General features: G+C 43.6%; 4 protein-coding genes across 5 annotated transcripts in view; all 4 read left to right on the top strand.

Annotated features, from left to right (window-relative positions):
• Positions 1–2684, top strand: part of fras1 (Fraser extracellular matrix complex subunit 1) — a 168106-nt gene extending 165422 nt beyond the window's left edge. The window contains exons 72-73 of the mRNA XM_069523336.1: positions 58–204; positions 847–2684. Of these exons, the coding sequence (XP_069379437.1) occupies positions 58–204; positions 847–1431 (732 nt within the window). The 3' untranslated portion in view covers positions 1432–2684. The remainder of the gene's footprint in view (positions 1–57; positions 205–846) is intronic.
• Positions 2685–3126: 442 nt separating this feature from the next.
• LOC109641325 (histidine decarboxylase-like) lies at positions 3127–6890 on the top strand. Its single transcript, XM_069523050.1, is given in 11 exon segments — positions 3127–3154; positions 3240–3415; positions 3497–3610; positions 4042–4164; positions 4246–4383; positions 4452–4700; positions 5051–5226; positions 5453–5543; positions 5636–5734; positions 5767–5874; positions 6403–6890. Coding segments are annotated over 11 exon segments (1659 nt in total). The 3' UTR covers positions 6760–6890.
• A 1861-nt stretch (positions 6891–8751) lies between these two features.
• anxa3a (annexin A3a) lies at positions 8752–14145 on the top strand. The gene is made up of 13 exons (XM_020105760.2): positions 8752–8995; positions 9081–9131; positions 9259–9337; positions 9695–9789; positions 10475–10588; positions 11110–11200; positions 11577–11656; positions 11807–11863; positions 11966–12059; positions 12408–12503; positions 12856–12914; positions 13350–13472; positions 13672–14145. Exons 1-13 carry the CDS (start codon positions 8981–8983, stop codon positions 13729–13731), a joined length of 1014 nt encoding a protein of 337 aa, XP_019961319.2. The 5' UTR covers positions 8752–8980; the 3' UTR covers positions 13732–14145.
• Positions 14146–18270: 4125 nt separating this feature from the next.
• bmp2k (BMP2 inducible kinase) overlaps positions 18271–23654 on the top strand; it is a 35824-nt gene continuing 30440 nt past the window's right edge. For both annotated transcript variants that reach the window (XM_020105756.2, XM_020105755.2), the window contains exon 1: positions 18271–19229. In XM_020105756.2, the coding sequence (XP_019961315.2) occupies positions 19082–19229 (148 nt within the window). In that variant the 5' untranslated portion in view covers positions 18271–19081. The remainder of the gene's footprint in view (positions 19230–23654) is intronic.

Raw genomic sequence — 23654 nt, 5'->3', positions numbered from 1 at the left:
TCTGAATTCTGCTCCAGGTCCTCGGAGCTCTGATCATTTTCTCTCTTCGTGTTGCAGGATCGTAAACAGCCGGACGTGTGCGACAACTACTTCCACGACGTTCCCTTCGAGGCTCAATTCGCCTCAGACATCGTGGAGCTGCAGCCCATGGCGGCCATGCCGGGCGTCGATGGCTTTACCATGAAGGTCGATGCTCTTTACAAGGTGCGTGGAGTCGCCTGCGATGCATCTGTGTCGAGCAGCGGCGTCGTAATAACACAACATTTTCTGATGAGCCTGTAAAAATGAAAAGTAGACGAAGGACAAATACAGACAAACTTAAGAAAAACTGAATCCAATCTCATATTCCTCAGCAACAGTAGGTCCATGGAGTGTGTGGGTGTGGGTGTGTATGCATATGCATATAAGGGTGCATGAAAACAAAATATAAGGAAGAGAACAAACTGAGACTAAAACAACAAAACCCAGCAGCTGCTTTTAGTAAATTATGGTTGGAGAAACAACAGTGATCTTTTGATATACTCTATCCCGGCCGCACCCTGACACCAAACAGGATGAGGGGACCGGAGGTGCGGATGCTAGCGTCACATCCACAGAGGACTGTCTCCAGTTCAAACCTCTTTAATTCATTGTTTACTCTGACACGTGAAGAGGAGCTGATTACATCGTGGTGGTTTAAGTCAAGAGTCGCCATAACACGGATGATTACTTACTACACCAAAATAAACAGATCACCTGAAATGTATGCCGACTGTTTGGAGGAGCAGAACAAATTCTGTTTTATTCTCTCATCCGGGTCAATTTAAGATTAACGATGTGTTAACGTGTGTGTGTGTTGATTGACAGGTGGAGGCGGGGCACCAGTGGTACCTGCAGGTGATTTATGTGATCAGCCCGGAGTCACGGTCCAGCCCCAGGATTCAGCGCTCAGTGACCTATCAGCTGAGTCGCCCCAAACGGGACCTGGTGGACCGCAGCGGGCGTCTGACGCTCGACGAGTCGCTGATCTACGACAACGAGGGCGACCAGGTGAAGAACGGCACCAACATGAAGTCGCTCCGTCTGGAGGCCGGGCCCTCCGCCACCTTTAACGCGCACGTGGGCAGCTCGGTGGGTGGGGGCGTGGCCGCCGTCACCATGCTGGTGCTGGTCCTGCTGGCCTCCTGCTTCCTGTTCGGCCGCTGCCGACGCGCCGCCAAGCAGAAGAAGAGCCAGAGCGCGGCTAAAGCCTACGAGGAGTATCCGCTCAACACCAAGGTGGAGGTGTGCATGGACAAGTGTGTGGAGAAGAACTTCAGCACCAAACACTGCACGGTGAGGAACGTCAACATCCTCAACCGCAACCAGGACGCCAACGGCAAGGCCAAGGTCAAGCAGGTCAACCTGGAGGTCAAACTCCACAACAACCTCAGCGACGGCACTGAGGTCTGAAAGACTGATGAGGAAGAGGAGGAGGTAGTAGAAATAAGAAAAAGGTATTTTCTAAAAGAGAGTTTGTACTTACGGAGCGAGATGTTTGTTAATGTATTTTTATACCACTTTGAAAAAGGGAAGAGTGTGAAGCGCAGATGGCTACGCGGCATTTGAATCATTTCACAACTGGGCTACCTCAGGAATCCACAAACCACCGAGCTGCACGACAGCAGAATCACCTTCACCTGAACCCGTCGCTCTTTTCATCAAACCCTCTACTTGACATTTTACGTACATATTTAGCTGAGACACTGGAGATTGTTTCGATTAAAAAAACGCTCGCCGCTGCTAAGTGTCGCTGCTGTCGGCTGGCAGTCCGTGTAGAAGTCTTCCTGTTCTTCATCCCGCTGATGAATCAAATCTCAAAACTAAACAGAGCAACGTTTGATTTTCTCACAGAGCGACTTTCGAAGTGAAAGTATCGAGCACATGCTGCTGCTGCCGCCACCCGAGGCCAAGCGAGAGTGAACGAAATGATAAACGACGAATGAGGCCTTTTCAAGTGCAATTAACGCCATAACGTTTTTCAATCCCTTCCTCATGAGCTGGACCTTTTATTTGCATTTTAAACTCGTGTCTTTCATGCCTTACTCCGGATAATTCTTCTTTTTCTCCGACTTGTACTCAGCTGCCAATATTAAGTGCCATGCAGTATTTTTCCTCATGAATTTCAAAGACAACTCATCCGGTGTTTTCTTCGTCCAAGAGTGAGAAGTGGGGAGTTGATGGTTCGGATCCCGTCCAGAGAGTTTTTAGCCTTATCACTGAAAATAATCACTTTTTAAATGATGTATTTTGTAATAGATGTGTGTGTCCGCCTGCCTTTGTTCCGCCCAAAGACACCGAATCTTTTTATTTACACCCTCTATGTATTATTCTTATTATCTTACCCTCTTATGATGTATTATGTTACGCTCAGCTACTGACGATGTTAAGACTACTGTTATTTTTTCAAAGTGTATGACACTGGTTGGAGAGCAAAAAAAAAAAAAAAAAACTCAACTCGTTTGAGACGGCTCTTTCTCTCCATTGGTCCCCTTAGATCCCGCCTTCCGTCTTTTTTCAACTGTGTGCCTATCAGATATCGGAATGGGGAATTCTGGGAAATGACATTATATTTTTGGTGCTATCAAAAGAGAATAACTATGATGCTTTCAATATGATGCCTGTATTTGGTGCCTTTTTTGTTAATAAAAAAGAAACAAAACCCACGATTGTTCTGTATTAAATGATAATGATTGCCAACAACGCTCTTCACAAGAGGATATAAATATTAATATTAATATAATTAAAATACAAACATTAAATACGGGTAAATAGAGGTTTATAAATTAAAATTAAGTTTGTTTTTTCTTTTAAAGAAGCTTTCAAGAGGTGATTAAAACGTTCTGGGGACTTTGATCAAACTGATATTTTACAGACACAATCTGAATGTCATCATGTAATTCCTCATAATGTTATGAACTATAAAACACATTTGTTCAGCTGTATTCCAGAGAGTTCATACTTAAATACTTTTACTTAATCCTGATTTCATGTTATCGTTCCCTCCAAATAACGCTTAGATTCAGGGCGTGTCTGTTGCCTCAGTATCAATAAAGGTGCATGATCTCTGCAGCCGCAGCACATAGACTCTCAGAGCTGTGCAGAAACATGCAGGCGCAGGAATACAATCGCAGAGGTAACTATGATTTCCATTGTCGGTGCTGATACATTATTATATGTATTAGGGAGTTGAGTTCCAGCTGAGACTGTGTGTTCCTGAGCAGCTAAGGAGCTGGTGGACTACATCACACAGTACCTGGGCTCCGTCAGAGACAGGAGGGTGATTCCAGATGTGAAGCCGGGTTACATGAAGCAGCTGCTGCCTGACACGGCGCCTTCAGAGCCCGAGGACTGGGAGAGCATCTTCAGCGACATCGAGAAAGTCATCATGCCGGGAGTGAGTCCCCGCTGTGACCAACCATCACGTCGCCTACTTGCAACTGAGGCTGAAGATGTGTCTCTCATCTTTTCTCTGCAGGTGGTTCACTGGCAGAGCCCTCACATGCACGCCTACTACCCCTGCCTGACGTCGTGGCCCTCTATGCTCGGGGACATGCTCGCAGATGCCATCAACTGTCTGGGATTCACCTGGGTAAATAAGAAGAGCTCTTAACCTCTAGAAATCTGGGTCCAGGCCCCTGCATGACAATGCACATCTCTGCATCTACAGGGTCTTTATATAGAGTCCTGGAATCTATGTAAAGGTTTCTGCACAGGTGTCAGCATCAGTGTGGAGATTACTCGTAAATGCAGATGGAGAACAACATAAATGAAAACGTCTAACAAACCATAGCACAACATCTTAACTTTACCTTTGCTAAATCTAATTGTAATAAAGTGAAGCAGAGCAAGGTTGTAGTGGACGTCTTGCCACAGTCTGAGACATTTAATGAGTTCTCTATCTGTAAAACTCATTTTATTGCCACTTTAAGTATTTATTTTAAGTATTTATTTTAAGTGTTTATTCCATCAAAGTAAATAAAAGCATCACAATGATGAAGCTCTGCGGCCTTGTCTGTGCAGGCCTCCAGCCCGGCGTGCACCAAGCTGGAGATGAATGTGTTGGACTGGTTGTGTAAAGCTCTGGGGCTCCCCTCCTTCTTCCTGCATCGGGATCCTGAGAGCAGAGGTGGAGGCATCCTGCAGGTTCATGACTCCTTCAACGTTCAGAAACCTTCACACCACAGCCTCTGCAGCGGTGAGCTCATTGTCTTCCTCTCCTTCCAGAGCACGGTCAGCGAGAGCACGCTGGTCGCTCTGCTGGCAGCCAGGAAGGACAAACTCTTACAGCTGCGAGCCGAGCAGGACCAGGACCCGGACGACTCGGTCCTGAACGCACGACTGGTGGCCTACGCTTCAGATCAGGTCTGTGTTCACCACCTCTTGTGCAATAATATCCTGTCGATCTGATGAAGTGACACCCGCTTTCGCAGGCTCATTCGTCAGTGGAGAAGGCCGGTCTGATCTCCCGGGTGAAGATCAGGTTACTGCCCAGCGACGAGCAGCTCACTCTGAGAGGAGACGCTTTAAAACGAGCCATAGAAGAAGACAGGAGCAGAGGACTGGTCCCCTTCATGGTACGAATCTGACCCCGACGGATGGAGAATTGGTTTTTTGACTAATCTAACAGCAGTAATGTTCACAAATGTTCTTCTGATAACCTCAATGATTTCTGTCTCATAGTGAAGGAAAGTGAAATCTGCAGACAAACACTGAATAATTAACTGGGATGTTATTATGAGTTTTCAGACATTTGCACTGGAGGAAGTCTGGAGCAATGGGTGCAGACTTTCTCCGCAGTTTAACTCTCACACTAAAACAGCGCAGCTTCTCAGTTGAGGGGTGGAGCAGCTGATACAGGTGGGAGGTAACATTGGCTCAGCCAAGGAGCCCCCCCCCCCCCACATCACTTTGTTTTTAAAATCAGACATAGTGTTGTTCCACCGGCACTGGAAACACAGAACTTTACAGAACAATGGAAACACAGAACTTTACAGAACAATGTAAACTTTACAGAACAATGTAAACACAGAACTTGTCTCTAGGTTCCGAGGAGGGACTGTGGCTCCACGTGGACGCTGCCTATGCTGGCTCAGCGTACCTCTGTCCTGAGCTCTGCTGGTCACTAGAGGGCGTCGAATTCGCTCACTCGTTTGTCTTCAACCCTTCCAAGTGGATGATGGTTCATTTTGACTGCACGGCCTTCTGGTGAGTGGGAACACGGAGGTCTGTACTGCCCTCTACAGGCCATTTCCACATGCTACACTTTAAATTAAGCTGATCCAATAAAGCAGGTGAATACAGATTTTTTTCAGAAAACAAGTGCAATGTATTTTTAAATGTATGTTTATAATAAAAAGACAGAGAACAATCAGACAGATGAGAAACAGTGTGTCATGAATTGGTCTGATGTGGTTTCACTGTTTTTAATCAGGGTGAAAGATAAATTTAAACTCCAGCAGACGTTCACTGTCGATCCCGTTTATCTCAGACACGAAGACTCTCAGGAAGCCACTGACTTCATGGTACGATCACGTCTTCAGCAAACACAACACTCAGATATCACAGTGAGTAAATCCGTCCAACCACAGTAATGAACAGTTTCTCTGTTGTGCAGAACTGGCAGATTCCTCTCAGCCGACGTTTCCGTTCTATCAAACTCTGGTTCGTCCTGCGCAGCTTCGGACTGAAGAAGCTTCAGGCTCATATCAGACATGTGAGTGACGCTCAGAATCATCAAACTGGCAGAACAGGGGCATCGAGATGGCAAAGCTCTTAGAGTCTCGTGTACGGAGTGACCCACTGTTTGAGATTCCTGCTGAGAGACACCTCGGCCTCGTGGTCTTCTGTCTGAAAGTATGTCAAGAAAATCTACCATCGAATCATTAAACTTTTTTGTTTGAGCTGGTGTTTATTTTAAAGCAACATTATGCAACTTTATTTCTCCGGTGAGAAATGTGGAACTAAGTTAAAAACCAGAGTTTATCTCCAATATTCAACTGTGTTTGTAAGGTTCACAAAATGTATGAAGCTAAATAATATCAGGAATTATTAAAACTTTACACGGTCCCGTGTGTAAGATTTAGCGAAAAGGATCTATTGACAGAAAGTGTGTTTCATCAAAATTAAAAATGAATTGTGGTTTTCTTTACCCTAGAATGGGCCTTTATATTTAAATACTTAATATTTAAATACTTTATATTTACATCAGGAGCAGGTTCTCCTTCATGTTTGGAAGGGGAGGGTGAGGTGAGGAGTGTTCAGCTGCAACATGACACTTCACCACTAGATGTCACTGAACCTTTAAGTCACTGCAAATGATTCCGTTTTGTTGGAAGCTTCGAGTTTTTTCGTCCTGCGATGCTCATGAATATTTTATCTCAGGGAGGAAACTCTTTGACCCAGGAGCTGCTGACGAGACTGACCAGGTCCGGCTCCGTGTACCTCGTCCCCGCAGACGTGCGCACCAAACGCGTCATCCGCTTCACAGTGACCTCACAGTTCACCACTGCAGAGGACATCCTTAAGGACTGGGGCCTCATCGCCAACATGGCTGCCACTCTTCTGGCCGAGGGTCCGAATGACTCGACGAACCAAACTCTGGGGGAAGACGAGCTGATGGGGGCGAAAGAAGACAAAGACCCAGATTTTGCAGAGAGACGATGCTGCGTCCAGGCTGGACAAAGCTCAGCTGGAGGCCTGGAATCTATGGAGGACAGCCGGCCTCTGACCTGGATATGACACGAGTCCGAGTGTTAAAGATCGTCCCCGCAACGACACGATCCAGTCGCGTGTCTGAGATCGAAGATGTGTTTAAATCTTCAGGATGAACCAGCAGAGAAAAGTATATATTAAACTATTACATTTGTTAACTGCACTGTGGACTTTGTCTTTATGTAAAAACATTTATTGTATGTTTGATATTCGTAAAAGTTGCTGCAGTGTGTTTTAAATATGTTTACTTCTCAGTCGCTTTGGTTCATTTCTCAGATCAGAATAGAAATTCTTCTTCTTCTTCTTCTTCATTTTGTCACTTGTGCACGTCAAAAAAGTTTCTCATTTCTTTGATCAAGTTGCAAAAGCTTTGGTGCATCCATGCAAATGATTATGTCCAATTCTCTGCTGTTTCCTACATTATCAATGTTGATCAGATGTCTTATAATGGGTCTCTGTTGAATAACATTGAGGCATTAGTTCATCGCATAAGTCTTTACGTGCAAAATGTAGTTGTCATGATATGTCAGGCATATTTCTATACATTTCCATTAGACTTTTTTTTTCTAAATCTGCCCTGAATTGGTAAATTGCTTCCAGGCACGTCAGGAGGACTGCACTGTAATTCCTACAGCACTGCATGGACAGTTTCGCCAAAGGAGATTGTCGTATGTTCACATCGTACAAACATTGACACAGATATTAACTTTTGAGCAATTAACTAAGGATTTTATGAGCGAGACTGACTTCTGCAGGTAATCCATGGTGTTTTGCTATTTGTACGAATTGTTTTGAGAAATGCACTTACAGTTTTGCAAATGTCGAGGATGATTCGAGAAATGTACCAAAGCTACTGAGAAAACCTGTAATAGTTGTATATATATATATATATATATATATATATATATATATGTGTGTGTGTGTGTTGTGTCGTGTGAAAAAATACATTTCAAGCCCTGAAGTGATGGAAAGTGAATTTCTTTTTTCTTGTGTGCACAAGTTAATAACTTATAAAATTAAACAAATGATGTTTGTAGAAGATAAATATGACCCTATAATTCTGTTTGAACAAGATCAAATGTACATCTGTAAATAGATAGACAGACAGATAGACAGACAGACAGATAGATTTTTCATTATAACCTTTATTGTTTTTAGTATTGAACACAAAACACTTTATTATTGAAAGAAGTGGGAAATTAATGTAAACTGTAAAAGTCGACCTAAAGTTTTTGAAAACATTGGCTGGTTTGCAATTTGAGTTATTCAAACACGAATTAGTATATTTTCAGGTGAAGCCTCATTTTTATTCCTCAAACACGTCAGAGGGGATGTTTACGACTGGGCCCTGAAGGCAGCACTAACACACACACCTTTACACTGTGGGCGTGGCCCTGTGACTCAGGTATATTAACCAGAGACTGAAGCTGCAGAGAAACTTTCACCTCTCCGCTGCAGAGTTCAGGTGAGATCCTCTTCTTCCAGTTAAAAAAAAAGTTGTGGTATTTGTGTGTGTGTGTGTGTGTGTGTGTGTGTGTGTGTGTGTGTGTGTGTGTGTGACAGTTTGTCATGTGAAGCTGCAGCACTGAACCTTTAATGGAGGCTCACAGGTTTTTTTGCTTTACTCAGCAGATCAGCTGATTATACACATAAAACCACACAAGGAGTAAATGTAATCCTGAGCTGAATGCAGACAGATGCTGCTCACATCATCAAAAATTACATTCCATACATTCCATCAAATAAAATAGAATAATAAGTTTCCACTTAAATACCAATTATATCCTATTATTTTACATTATTCCACATGTGTATCTCTATTTGTGATTTCAGACCCATTTGTACATATGTATATATACACATGTATATATATATATACATACTATACTGTATACTATTGTGAATTTATATAAATTTACGTTTTTATGGCTGTATTATTGAAAAAATACTGTGCTTTTAGTTTTACTATGGTGACTTTACACCCATATATATCCATAGCATTTTTATACTATGTAGTCTAATCAGCATATACATGGATATCACCTATCTCCTTGTACTAACGTACAAATACAGCTTTTACTGCAGTCATCCAATGCCATTGTACTTCACTCAAGTACATGTATATCAAATATATTTTATGGACTCTCTTATTCTCTCCTCTACCTCATTCTGACGTGTTGCTGCTGTAACAAGACCAGTAAAGTCTCATCTCGTCTTATTTACAGAAGAAGAAGGTTCTGTTGTCGCCATGGCTACTTTATGGGTAAGACAAGTTCTGTGTTTTGATTTTATTTAAAAGGAAACGACCGGTGGTGACTTTTTAAACTCATGTGATTAAATCTCCACAGGAAAAGCTGGAGGATGTTTTGGAGACTTCCCGGTCCGCCCGGTCCTCAGGGGTGGGTCCAGTTTCAGGGTTTTTACTGAGACAGTTACAGCGTCGATGATGAAATGATGAAATAGTGAAAAGATGAAAAATAAGCGGATGAATAAATAAATGTGTCTGTTCTGCTTCCATTTGGAAAGGGAGCAACCATTAAGCCGCACCCCAATTTTAATGCAGAAAATGATGCTGAGGCCCTGAGGGACGCCATGAAAGGATTTGGTAAGAATACTCGCACACACACACACACACACACACACACACACACACACACACACACACACACACACACACACACACACACACACACACACACACACACACACACACACACACACCTCCATACCAACTCTTCACCATATTTATATGTTTATTTTTAATCACAGTTGTGCATTTATTGTCCCTGTTGTTTAGAGTCCGACCAATATGGATTTTTGGCTCCAATGCCGATAACGAAAATAAACGTCCGATACCAAAACATCGTCCGATATACTCATGTTGATTCCTCAGAGGAATTCATGGATCTTGTGAAATCTATGAGGTGCAGCATAAACGTGTGAGTGTTGTTTTTATTATTAGGAACCGAGGAGAAGGTCCTGATTGACATTTTGACTCAAAGGACCAACCAGCAGCGGCAGCTCATCTGTGAAGCCTACGAGAAGATCACAGGCAAAGTAAGACGTCTCCTCCGCCATGTTGTCCTGTCGATACGTTTGCATATTTGACACGAACAAGGCGTGTGCGTGTGTGTGTGTGTGTGTGTGCGTGTGTGTACGGCGTTTGAACAGAAAGAGTCACGGCTGCTTCTTTAATTTAAACAGAAAATGTGACCTAACTTGTCCCCTGATAAGGTTTATCTTCTTCTTCGCCCTCCGGCCGACTCCCCCACACTCAGCCATCTGCTCCTCACGAGCTGGTTTGTCTTCATTTTTGTCGCAGGCCGTTAGTGAGAGTGGAAGTTCAAACCGTTCGGGGTGGTGGTTCTGCCAAGGTGTGGAACTCATGAGTTTCTGTTTGTTCAAACTCCAATTTACATTTATCTCCATCTTGAAGACCAAACTAAGGCCGAACCACCTCGATACCTGAGCGGCGTGTTATGATGAGTAAAGTGTTGTTAACAGGCACAGTTCACTAACATGGAGCTCACACATGTTTTTTAAAGAACATTCAGTTTGTTTGCATTGATTGGGTTTAAACTCAAATTGTCGTCCTGTGCAGCTCTGACGTGACGCATCATCTTGATTTTCCTGTTCTCTGGTTGCAGTGTGTAAGTCAGAGGCCCGTGTGTGTTAGCATGGGTGTGGCTGCATGCACTTGCTTCTCTTTGTTTGCTCACATGCTCGTGTTTTCACGCCGCAGACGTTGGTGCGCGACCTGAAACGTGAAACCCGCAGGAACATGGAGGACGTGCTGGTGGCGCTGGTCTCCACTCCTGCAGAGTTCGACTGCCACGAAGTGATGAGGGCCATGAAAGTCAGTGTTTCTCACATCGTGTCGCTGATTTGATCTTTGAACTCTACGAATGAGTCACGACCAGAGGAAACAAAGAAGATGTGATTCAGTGATGTGGTTGAAAATAAAAAAAAGAAACATTTAGTTACAGACAAATAACCAACACTAGACTAAATTACACGTTTGTGACCAGTTAGTCGCCAGAAAAACTCCCTGATGTGTTCTGGAGAATTATTTCTTCAGATCGTCAGAATGAATAACGTTAATATCAATGATCAAGTCATTTAAAGATGAGATGTAAGAACTCTCAGGCTGATCAGTGGATTCATTACAAGAGCTGCGGGAAATAAGGTTCTTAATTAAGAATAGAACAGTGATTCAAAGTGCAGTTTAAAGAGTCGAATGACTGTTGGTAGATCAGGATTCATTGATTTTCTCTCGGTCTCTTTTCAAACATGTGTCCATGTTGTTCTGGATTAAAGCTGATCAATGTAAATGCAGTTTATTAAGTGTATGTAGTAAAGTGTGTGTGATGAATGCAGGGAGCTGGATCCAAGGACTGCATCCTGATTGAAATCTTTGCATCCAGAACCAATGAAGAGATCAAAGCTTTGAACGCCGTCTATCTGCGAGGTAACGCACGTTAAAAACTTCTGAGGTGGTCGTTTTCACACCCACAATGCATTTTGTCTGAAAAGGCTCGGCTGATTTTATTCATCTGTCGATAGATGAATCCCTCAGGTTCTGTTTTTAAAATCTCTCCTCAAGACAAGTTTTTCTAAGTTGCTCAGGGTTTCAATTTATCAACAAGTACAAAGTTTTAAATCGAGCTTTGATCTTAATGACTATTTAAACCATTCAGAACTTGAATTCGAAGTTTTCCTTTTTAATTTCATGTCTGTCATACAAAGAGGCTGCACATGTTAGCGTTCATATGAAAAACATCAGACCCACAAACTCGAAATGAAAAAAATCTTCTGTTTGATCCTGGATGTTTTTCCTCCCAAAGAAACTGAGAATCTGTTGGTTCAAGACCTGAGGAAAGAAGTTTCCGGCGACTTCTCCAAAGCGCTGCTCCTCCTGAACGAGGTTTGTCGAGTTCTGTCTCAGCGGAGTGAGAGCTGGTTCTGCAAAAGTGCCTCCAGCCTCCAGCCTCAACTTTACAGTCAAAGTGTTTCCACATTTATTGACTTCAGAGAATAATTTTCTACAAGTTTTAATTTTTCTTTTTGTTTTCAGGCAAAAAGGGACGAGAGCCCCAACGTAGACAGGAAGATGGCAAAAGAAGACGCTCAGGTGCAGTTTTATAATGAAAACTTTTTAAAATACACATTTGTGTGATAATTATTCATTTTTGTGTTGAGTTTATTTTTGAGTCATCCTTTATTTTTTACTCAGGCTCTTTACCACGCTTCAGAGAAGAAGTGGGGAACTGATGAATCCAAGTTCATAGAAATCCTGTGTGAGAGAAGCATAAATCAGCTCAGACTAAGTACGTGTAGTGTAATATTTGTTTTTATTTTATCTATATTATATCTTTACTGCATGTCCGATTCTGGCAGAAGCTGATTTGTATTCCCCGGTTTGAAATGATCACATTACAAGGTGATTATAAAAAATTATAATCGACAAAAACAAGAAAAAAATGAGCAAAGAAATCTAGAAACTACGAATTTGTAAAACGTGTGCAGCTGCACGATCGGTGATTTCACAGTTTGGTTCAGTCTCAGCCAGCGTTGAACCTCTTTCATTAGATGTTTGCTTTTTAAAATAAATGCTGTTCTCTCCAATAACAGTTCATTTCTGGGCGTCGTCTCCGCCCTTTGTTTTTCTGCTGCAGCTTTTTTCGAGTACAAGAAACTCAGCGGAAAATCTCTGCAGGAAAGCATCGAGAGTGAGATGTCAGGGGAGCTGGAGGAGCTGCTGGTGGCCATCGGTGAGTTCATGTGTTCATCACTGCGCTCCTCTGAGAGATCACGCACCGTGTGGCCAAAAGTGTGTGGAACTACTTGTTCAGCTCCACCAGCAGCTGCACCACATCACACACACGTCTGAGATCTTAAAGACGTTAGTGCTAAAAAATACGTCAGTTATCAAGATCCATTCTTTATTTCCTGAGAAATCTGTGAAAATGTTTATAAATCCCCCAAAAAACTTTCTCACAATGTTAAAGAAAAAATGTAATCATTTAATTTAAATCCTTCATGGAAAATGTGAGGATGTCTTGTCTATCTCTGTGTCAAGATTGATTTAAATATTTGAAATCTTGTTTGTTGTTCCTCCTGCAGTGAAATGTGTGAAGTCCACCCCCACCTACTTTGCAGAACAACTGCACAAGAGCATGAAGGTGAATCCAGTGTTTTTATTTGACTTATTATTAAAGAAAGGAAGCAACTTTAAAGACCTAAATAATAATAATCACATTGGAATTACTGTTATCAACAGCACTCAACTTTACACATCAGATGAAATGGTTGACTTTACTGTGGTGCTAGTTTCTCGGGGGAAGGGATTTTTAGCTACAGAGAAGAAAACAAAACGACAAATTAAAAAACAGGTTAAAGTTGTTTTGCACTTCAGGGCAAAAATCCTGTTCTGTGAGGTCAGGGTGACCTTCGACCTTTTCACCTTTCACCACCAAATTCTCGTTGCTTCATCCTCGAGTCGAGAAAAAACTTTTCCATTACGCTCAGGAAAAACCGGGTGGACAGAGAGAAAGCGTGACGCCCGCAGGAAAACAGACATAAAAATGTGGTTGTGCCGGTTCGATCCTGTTTTTCAGGGCGGTGGAACCGATGAGGCGACTCTGTGCCGCGTCATGGTGAGCCGGTCTGAGATCGATCTGCTGGACATCAGAAAGTATTTCAAGAAGTCCTACGATTACTCTCTGCACTCAGCCATCGACGTGAGAAACTATCTTCACCCTCTCGCCCATTTGTCTTTGTCTTTTGTTAACTATTCTGAAAAAAGAGAAATTCAATAAATAACAGTTTAAGTGTAATGGTACAAATAATACACACAAATACACAGATAACGTCCCCAGCTGACAGTGTGTGTGTGTGTGTGTGTGTGTGTTTTCTCCTTGTTTGTGTTGTGTCCTGTAGTCGGATCTGTCCGGAGACTACGGCGAATGCATCAAGGCCATCTGCGGAGGAGACGACTGAATATGGACTCTCCTCTCACCTGTGAGGTCCAGAAGAAACTTTCTGACTCTCACTCTAAACCTTCCGTCTTTTTTCTTCCTCTCCACTTCTGCGTGATTCGTTGACAATAATGGAAAGAACCTTTGAAAAAGAGATTTAAACGTGAAAACAACCAGTGAAATGATTAATACGTAGATACATGTTTTAAAAAAAGGATAATTAAATGATGATCAGTTTACTCGTTTCTGTTGCTCAACAGTTTCTACATAAAACCAAATAAAAGTTGTATTCATTTAAAATAGTAAATGCTCGAATAACTTACAGATCAGAAGTCTCAGTTTAGTCATTTCTGAAGACATGTGATAAACTGATCTTTCTGTTTGTTTCCTGCTTCATTCTCTTCCAACTGTTACTCCAATAAATAAATAAAATCTCTGCCGGTCGCAAATGTTTTCTCTTCTGCTCTCACTACTGTCACTTACAGTCTGGTAGTTCAGCAAACTCACCAGCAGGGGGCATCACTGAGCCGACAGCAGGTCTGCTTCATGACTTTCTCTAGAAATTCACCTGGTTAAGTTTAAAACAGTGATTTATTCCTTTAAAATATATTAACACCAAATATATTTATACTTTGTTTAGGAGGGGGGTGTCTTTAAGAGACAGGAGCTAAAACCAAGTGTTTCAGACAGAGGCTGAAAAGAGGAGCAGCAGCGATGGACAGTCTGAGGAACGTGATGTGTTTTCTGAACATTCGAGCATGAAAACCTTTTACAGTCGTAACACAAATTAAAATGATCGACCTGAATATGTCTCCTTTCACCTTTAGATGAGGTTTTAGTGGAGTCAGTAAGAAACCCTCCCTGAATCTCAGCGTTCAAGCTTCAACAGCACCGCAGCGCTGAGAGCACGAGGCCGCCGGCTCACGTCTGCAGAGGAAATTTAACGTTTCATAAATCCCTGGCTGTTTTATTTGTGCTGTAAAACACACAAGCCTCTGGACTCGTCCAAAATGAAATGTACCGACTCGTTCACTGTCCTGCTGCAGCAGCTCGTGTCTTTATGTCTCCGGGTCCTGCAGGGGGGCCCACAGTAAAACTCAGGCCATGCTATTGAGGTGGATGACGGCCCTGAAGGCAAAGACGTTTTCCTCGTTAAAGCCTAAATAATCACCCAGAGTCCTTCACGCTGCCGCCCACCCCCACCTCCAACCCCCTCTCGTCTTTATCTCCACTGGAGGAAAACAGGATGCGAGGCTGCGATACTTCCTCGTCCTCTGACAGCTTCACACACGTCCTCCATGTGTGTGTGTTTGGTGTGATAGTGACGAAGAGGTTGCAGGGTTATCAGCACGAAAGAATATTTGTAAAACACTTGTTTCACATCATCCGTCAGGCTTTAATATAACACAGTTTATATATCATGCAAGTAAAAGTCGTTTTTAAAGTGTTTAAAATGTGTTTCTGGAAATAGTTCATAACAAGCAGCTTTATAAAATGGAAATAAAGATTATGTTCATAACTGAAATACCTCCACCGAGGCCCAACAGTCGCCTAAATTCAACCAAGCTGCACCAACTTACACACACCCAGTAATAGTCTTTATTTATTTATTCATATTTATTAAGATCAATGAATTATTCTAATTATAAAATCGTTTATTTCACAATTGAATGAGTTCTTTTTGGGCTCATGTCTCATCCTTCCACCGAGTTTCATGGAAACTCAACCTGATATCAGAGATAATAAATAACCAGGTTGTTATAATAAGAAAATCTTGTTCTTCAGGTACTTTAATTGCTTTAATTAATTCAATTCTACTTTATACTTTCACGCAATATTAAGTTGCTTTGAAGATTTAGGTAATTAATACAAACTCATTCGTGATGAAGTATTCCGAACATTTACAGAAAGTTTTTTTTTAACCCTGAATAACTAAGAACCATGTCCGATATTAATATCTGTATAATGCCTATATGATCTATTATTGTGATTTACTGTGATATCTTTTTAATCAACATGTGAAGCCAAGGTCAAGTTTACAAATCTGTGGATGATAGAGTATTCTTCTTAAGTTCGTTTTCCAATAATAGAAAACACATTATTGAAATTGGCCTTTCTTCATACTTTATACCTGTGGTACTTCTTTTATACATCAGTGTGTATGTGTTTCCTAATATATATATATATGAGCTAATATCTATCAGACTGTCTGTAGTTCTGTATATCAGACTGTATGAAGCTTGTATTGTGTGACTGTATCTTCTGTGACAGTGTGAGCTCTCGGAGTCTCGCTCAGAAAATGAAACTCATGTGGGAGCGTGGGGAAATGTAGGCCACGTTCACCCATGCTCGCTCGTGTGTGTGTGTGTGTGTGTGTGTGTGTGTGTGTGTGTGTGTGTGTATGTGACGCCAAGTGTAAAGTGTACCAGAATTCGAGGGCGGAGCTCTTCTCCCTCCTGATGTGACTCCAGGAAATATAAGCTTGTCCGTGAAGTCACCTAATTATGTTCCCTCCCTGTGAAGTCTCCATTCATGGAGTGGGCTGCCATTCAGACGTACAGTAGAGCAGCAGCAGAGTCTGTCTGGAGACTTTACTGCGTCAGGATGGAGTCAAACCGCCGGCGGGACGGATAAAAGGAATATTGAGGACACAGAGATTCCACCAGATTCTCTTACTGTTGATTTCCAGTTAAACTTTCTGTGAAGCTGCACAATCTTTCACGCACCAATAACCACTGTAACGTTTTTCTCCCTTTTTTTTTTTTTGCATGATTTTAGATTCAGAATTGACTTTTCATCTATTTGTTCCATTAAATTTTTAAATAACGAGATTGTGAATCCATCCTCCCTTGTCTATGAATCCCCGTAACTAAGACGCTGATTGAGAAAATCAATGTTAAGCCCTTTACAGTGACACAGAGCGTTGTTGGTATGGGAACTGGTTTTGTATGTATCTGTGCTTGGAGGTCAGAGGTCAGCAGGACGGGTGTTTGTCATGATGTCTGTGTTTCTGTGTCCACACACCAACAGGTGGCGTCATACACCTCACCGGCAGCAGCACAACAATAAGTGTGTCAGGGAGCGAAGGACCCCCCCCCCCCCCCCTGCCTCCTGTAGAAACAGGATGTATCCAGACAAGAGGTGGGGGTTTGCAGGTCATGTGATCCAGCTCTGCTCCTCCTCGTCTCTTATATAATTCCCATCTCAGCCATGTGCTCCCCCAACAACAGCTGACCTCAATATGCTAATTGTGACCAGTTAAACACAGACGTGGACGTTTTCTTCGGCTTCGGTGGATGTTGCACGAGTTAGACGGTGAAATAAATGAATGGAATATATGTGGTGGATTCTCCTGCCCACACACTTGGCTTTTGTTCACAAGGCCGCAGGCAGCTGTCACGCCGCTTCCTCGCTGCCTCTGTCTGGTGAAAAATGACATTGTTGTTTCCTCCTCCGCTGCCTCATTAAAGTCGAAGGCAGCGTCAAGAGATCTATTCAGCCATAATAACCACAGTCTCATATCAAGAAGACCTTTTTGGGTAGATCACAGCCACAGATGAAGACAGAGCTTTGATAATGATTTTATTTTGAAAAATAAATGTGAGGCAGGAGTCTCTTTCTTTACGCTCTGCATTCTTTCCAGTCTCTTTTATTTTCTCCTTCCTCAACCAAACTGCTCAGACTGTCTGTCACTGACACCGCCCTGTTAGAGATGAGTATTGTCTGGGCACCTCCTCTGGAAGAACATTACTGCCAAGACGTGGACAGCAGAGTCGGGCTTTCTCAATCAAATTTTACTTTATTAATCCCCGTAGGGAAAATTCAAAATGATTCAAGGTGAATCATATGAACGTGGTGTTACGGCATAGCTACACAAACAGTACATGTAAGGGTTGTGGCTACAAAGAAAACTGTAAGTGGCGTCATTACAACTAATCAAGTCAAAAATAATAAGAATAGTTCACTATATAGTTGGGGAAAATATATTTAACCAAGAAGCTGGTATCAGTGAACTTTGTGAGTACTGCGAGAACTTGCGATAGCCATAGTTACTGCAGCAGTAATAAGGAGGATGTCAGAGGACATTCAGGTTAAAAACATGGTGGACGTGAAGCAGTTTCGAGTCGGATTTGAATGTCGGAGCTCCCGGACACTTGGATGACACCATAGGGGCAGTATGGAGGCTTGTTGTGTTGTTTTTATTCTGTTTTTTTCTTTTTACATTTGAAGAAGTGGTCATCATTTCCCTCAGTTGTGTTGGACTGGTTTACCCCTGAAAGTGTTTTGTGGACTGAAACACTTTTCATCCAGCCCTCCATGGAGATGAGTGAATTTCCTTCCCTTTAAAATAACACAATCTTAATTCCTATATATATATATATATATAATATACTTAATTATGCCTGATTATTACCAGGTTTTTGTTTTTAAATGTCAGGTAAAGTTATTTCTGACACTGTTGTTCTTCCATACACTCTCGCTCCACTCGCACCAATCGCAACACCGGCGGGGGGCGGGGCCGCGTCACGTTCGGTTGTCTCTGGTGAATAACAAACCGCCCACCTGCTCTGCAGCCTAACGTCAGGGAGGAACCACGAGTCTGACCCGGGGGGAGCGGAGATGACCCAGAGGGACCGAGCCAAGGCGCCTCGTCCGGGGGACTCCTCTTAAGCTACGGCCGCTGTCTCGTCTCCGGTCCGGGGCCTCCCACACAGCGCTCCCGCCCGCGGGCTGGATCGTCTCAACCGCCTGGCGAAGCTCGTTGGCCGCCAACCACCACCACCGCAGCTAGCGTTGCTAACTAGCCTCCAGTGGAGTGGGCAGGTAGCGGTGGAACAACGAGGCTGCCGTCGCAGGGTCACCGGGCTGAGGTGTCGACAACCCCGGTGCCCGCCGCTTTGCTGCGCTTGTCCCCCGGCTCCTCTCTCCTCTCTCTCCCCGTGGTCGCCGGAGCATCCTGACCGCTCGCCGCCGAGTTCATGCGCGCTAGCAGCGGCTGCAGCAGCTTGCTAGCAGGGATGTGTCACGGCAGCTAACGGACCCACACGTTTATCTGTCCGTGAGTGGGTGTTGTGGTCCCCGAGAGGCCGAGGAGGGGCGCATCATCCCGCCTATAACGCCTGCTCCGTCGACCGTACTTTTAATGTCGTGTCCCCCGCCGGCGACTGGTCCCTCCAGAAGAACCAGACGCGGAGCATGCAGGAGGAGAAAACCCCGCGGGTAAGCAGATAGGATACGGGGGGAGGCGAGGACGCAACACAACTGGACTGTGCGGTTCGACTAAACCTCCGAACCGGGGTTTTACTTAGCGTCGGGCGGTTTGGACTGAAAGAGGAGGGGGGGGGAGAAAAAAAAAAAGAAGCGGGGAAAGGATGAAGAAGTTTTCCAGGATGCCAAAGTCGGAAAGCGGCGGGCTCGGAGGGGCCGGGTCCGGCTGCAGCTCCGGAGTCAGCAGCTACTTCGGGAAAGTGTTCGCAGTGGGTCGGTACCAGGTCACCGTGGAGGAGCTGGTCGCTGAAGGTGAGTACAGGCGGGTAAAGGGGTGATAATCTGGGGGGGGGGGGGGGACGACACACCCTTCATCCCCTGCCTGGGTCAACTCACACTCCCCCGCAGCCTTGTGCCTGTTTACGGGGCTGCTAATTGGTTTCCCCCCCCTTAAACATCTGCTCAATTCCCCAGACACTCGTCCCACAAGCTTCTCCCAGGCTCTGGTGCTCAGGCTGGGACACCAGGGGACATGGGCTGGAGTCAGAACCTCTCCCCTCTTCCAGCTGTAGTCTACATCCTGTTTCTGGTGGGGGGGTGGTGGGTGGTGGTGGTGGTGGGGTGTCGTAAACAACAGTGTGAGCCTCCTCTGTCAACACACATCATGTCAACCTCCAGCCTTTAAAACACACAACGTGTTCACACAAGCTCTCCTGCAAGTGTGCATGAGGATTAATGTGAAGGAGTACACAAGGTTTTTATTCTCAGTACAACAAGAAACTTCCCTGGTGTGTAGAAGTCATCCTGACAATAACACACACATATATATATATATATATATATATATATATATATATATATATATATATATAATGTTGAAATAAGTGTTTTTCCTCCACACACACAGTCGAGCAGTAAATGAGGAAGCGTGCGAACCTCTCACAAAACAGCTGTTTCTTAGCAAAACGGTTCAGAGTTCATCAAATCATGTTTTACAAGAGAAAAAAAAAATCCCAGGATTGTTAAATTTCACCTTTCCAAATAACAGTTATTTAGTCCACACGACACGCTACGAGATCTCTGCAGCACAGGAAGAAGGATTCGAGGATTCAGGTTTCTTTCAGATTCATAAAATCCACTGACCGATCAGGACTCTGTCCCCAGAAATCCAGACGTGGTCTCTGTCCGGTTTTAACTGAACCAGGGTTCCACGTAGGTGATGATGACAGGAAATACAAGTCACACATAATCATTTAGTGCGCTCCCTAAATTACAATGTTTTGCCTCCGTATTTTCTCCCGAGGAGAAACACACGTGTGAGTAGCGCGAAGAGACTTAACTACATATATTTAGCCTGTCTATTGAAAACATTACTGAAATCATTCTTTTGTGTATTGAGTCAAGTACGACAATGTTCCAGACTCGACAAGCATGTACTCTCAAGTATCACAACGTTGTCAACACAATGAAATGTCGCAGTCAACTCGAAAACTGCGTGTGTCATCGTGTAATCATGTGAAGTGGCTGGTTGTGCTACCAGCAGACAACAAGGTTACACTGTGACCTTTACTCATCATTGTGTCTCCAGGTGAGAGCCGGGTGTCTCGGCCTGTCTGGGCCTGTCCGGGCTGCACGGTCAATCGTATGACGCTATAATTCATTTCACGCGCAGTAACCTCCTCTTCACTTAGAGATGTTAAAGATTGACTGGAAGAGTAGGAAGTTGAAAATCGTGAGTGAATCTCCAGATGAATAAATAATGTTGTATTCACGGTGTCAAACAGGAAGGGCAGAGTTCAGACAATCATTGTTTTGTCTTTGTACTCTAATGGAAGAACACACTGTACTTCAGTAAGAAGTTTCTTAAAGCTCTACCGTTCAGGATATTCCTAAAAATTTAAGACCTATATATGACCTGAAATATGAAACATGACCCTAGAGGTGTGTGTTTATCTGTTCAGACTCCGTCCTCCGCCTGTATTGTCTTTTTTATTCTCACTCTTCTGCTCTCGAGTCTCAACCTCCCAGACAATAACATGGTGCAGGGTGTGTGAGCAGTACGCTGCCAATTCGTTTTAAAACAGTTTTGAAACTAAAACTAAATCTCCTGAGCGTTTTTTTAGTTTAGTATCATAAATAATCTGAAGCATCTGAAAACTCAAATCTCTTGACCTTCCACGTTCACTGGTCATGTACACGCCGGTGTAAACAGGAAGCGGATCGTCGACTCGGGCAGTTGGTTGCATAGTTCCAGAAAATACTGCAAATAAGAAATGTCAGAGGGATTCCATTTACATGAAAGGGGGAACTTTCACTGAAAAAGAGTCGGCAGTGCTTTGCATTCACTGCTGGTTGTTGAGTCGTGACTGATAAGAACCAATCTGGAAGCAAATGTGTGTGACTGTGTCTTTTGTTTTTTCTAAACGTCTCCATTTCTCCCCATCCAGACTAAACGCAGCCCGGGAGAAAACAGAAAACTCGAGCTACAGTAACACCATACACAGTAAATCACTTAGCTCTGCATTTACATACTGTAAATACAGACTTGCCTGAGCAGCGTGAGGACGCTTTCATACAAACACAGCTCTCCGTGGTGTCATGAGTGCTTAGGGAGCGTAGAGCTTTACTCTGTTAGCGCTGGTCCCATGTGCCGCCCACTCAGCAACACAGGCCGCCTAACCACCAACCGACTGCAGCTGATTCTCCGCTGAGGTTTGGGGGTAACCAGCCCTCATATGGACATCTTGCTCTATTTAAAGACCTACCGGTAAAAAATATCAGGATGAATTTACTGCTGCTCACTGACGAACCATTTCTTCCTGTATTCTTCATCGTGCATTCGTTACCAGAGGAGGCATCATTTTAGTTTCCAGGTTCATTTGAATCTTTTTTCATAAAGTACATCCAGGGTGGTTATTCAGAGGATCGGGGCCGAAACAAACCTGCTGCTACTGCTGCTGCTGCACACTGAGCGTCCCCGGGTCACATGTGTGACTGATGTCTCGATAGTGAATGGATCATGTGATGTTTGTAAGTGGCTCGTGTCCCATTCACTTATTCAACGGTTGCATAGCAGCTGTGCCATTTTAATGAAGAGCATGAGTTTCCTGCGAAGCCAAACACACAGCTATAGTTTTCTGTAGAAAGGAAACCAAAGAGAAAAATACTTCAATATTCATTCAAATTAAACTTGTGTTAAGCTCAAAGGTTCTTGACACCACACGTTGAGCTGTTTTTTCCAGTGATATATGCGGAGCTGGATGGTTTTTGCATCGAGTAGGAACATAGTCATTTCCGTCCACTGCCCTTCAGCCTCTGTGGTTTCTCCCTCGTTCTGTCTGATTCTGTCTCCAGGAGGAACACAGAAATGACACGAAGGAACAGGATGCATCTGTGAGCATGTCACCCGTCATCCACTAACTCTTAACTGTCAGGGCTCGGAAATTCTAGGAATTGCACCGAAATAAATTTTGGAAAAAGTTTGGTAGTTTACAAAGTTTGCAGACGTCAGACTAGAAACACTGGAGCTCTCATATCCTGACCCATTTTAATTTATCTCACTGTGGGTGTAAAAACAAAATTCAGAATTTGCAGAATTGTTCCATGTGAAGCCAAAGCGTCTCAATTGCCCCCTGGAGGCTGGCTGTAGTATAGGTCAAACCAAAAATGGTTCGCTCCATTCGTTTTTTGTATGCAGGCTATTTTATCTTCATTTCTGGATAGTGGGCGGAGGTGGAGACACGTTGTCCGTCTTTATATACAGTCTGTGACGTCAGAGGTTCCCTGTATGTGTAGAATCTGGATTCTTTTCCCAGTTGCAGGCACACAAAGCGTCGGCTAAGTGATTGCTCTGCTCGGCTGTGGTAATATTTCATTTAGCTTATATTTGCTGAGCAGCAACAGATAACCATCTCTGGAACATGTTGTGTTTGTCAGCTTAAACTTGCACAATAGCCCTTATGTCACTGTTATTAATTGACCAGACCACGACCGTGTCATGTCTGCTGTACCTTCTCTCACTGTTGGTACAAGGTTAATGTTTGCATGTGCCGGTTATTTCTCTGTAACTTCACACACAGACCTTGGCCGGTGCTTTCATTTGCTATATTTCCAGTTCTTAACTCTATTTAGCGTCACCTCCGTCTTTAAAGACTTTGTGCTTCCCTGAGTTTTTTAAAAATACTTCCTTTAACCCTCCTCATATTGGAAAGCTTCAAAGCAGGTCTGGCTCTCAGCTGACTGGTCCTCTGTGCATCTTTAATGACACGTGTCTGTCACCAAACAAAAAGCCTCTTTCTCTCAACATGCTGACTTCACCTAACTTCACCCGGTTACTTGCTGTCAGTGGAATCTCGACGTGTTTACTCTGTAACGGTGTCTCTGTGAGTCACTGGCTGCGGAGATGAGAGTCGTTTGGCCTTGGTTTGAAGCGACTCCCCGACCAAGACAAGCCACAGATCATGCAAACAGAGGAAACGCAAACACTGTCTCCATGCAAACAGTTTCTGTGTTCATGGTGAACACGTGGCCTTCTCACCTTTGTCACTTGTGATCTGGACAGACGCCACGCATTCACCAAACAGGCTTTTGACGTCTGCACAACCAGACACTTATCAGTACGAAGGAAGTTACAGTTGATTTATCTCTCATACGCCACAAGCGGTTGTGAATTGTGTTTGATAAGCTCTTTGTCGTGAATGTCTTCTGCAGTGTTTGTGTTGAGGAGATAATAAATAG

This window comes from Paralichthys olivaceus, chromosome 4 (assembly GCF_024713975.1).
Source record: "Paralichthys olivaceus isolate ysfri-2021 chromosome 4, ASM2471397v2, whole genome shotgun sequence".
Lineage (NCBI taxonomy): Eukaryota > Metazoa > Chordata > Actinopteri > Pleuronectiformes > Paralichthyidae > Paralichthys > Paralichthys olivaceus.
This window is presented reverse-complemented; position numbering and strand designations above follow the sequence as displayed.

What these genes read in the sequence shown, in the direction of transcription:
- anxa3a (XM_020105760.2), top strand. An exon ending in TGGCAAAAGAAGACGCTCAG is followed by an intron (nt 11,864 to 11,965) that starts GTGCAGTTTTAT and finishes TTTTTTACTCAG; the next exon opens with GCTCTTTACCACGCTTCAGA. An exon ending in CTCTGCACTCAGCCATCGAC is followed by an intron (nt 13,473 to 13,671) that starts GTGAGAAACTAT and finishes TGTGTCCTGTAG; the next exon opens with TCGGATCTGTCCGGAGACTA.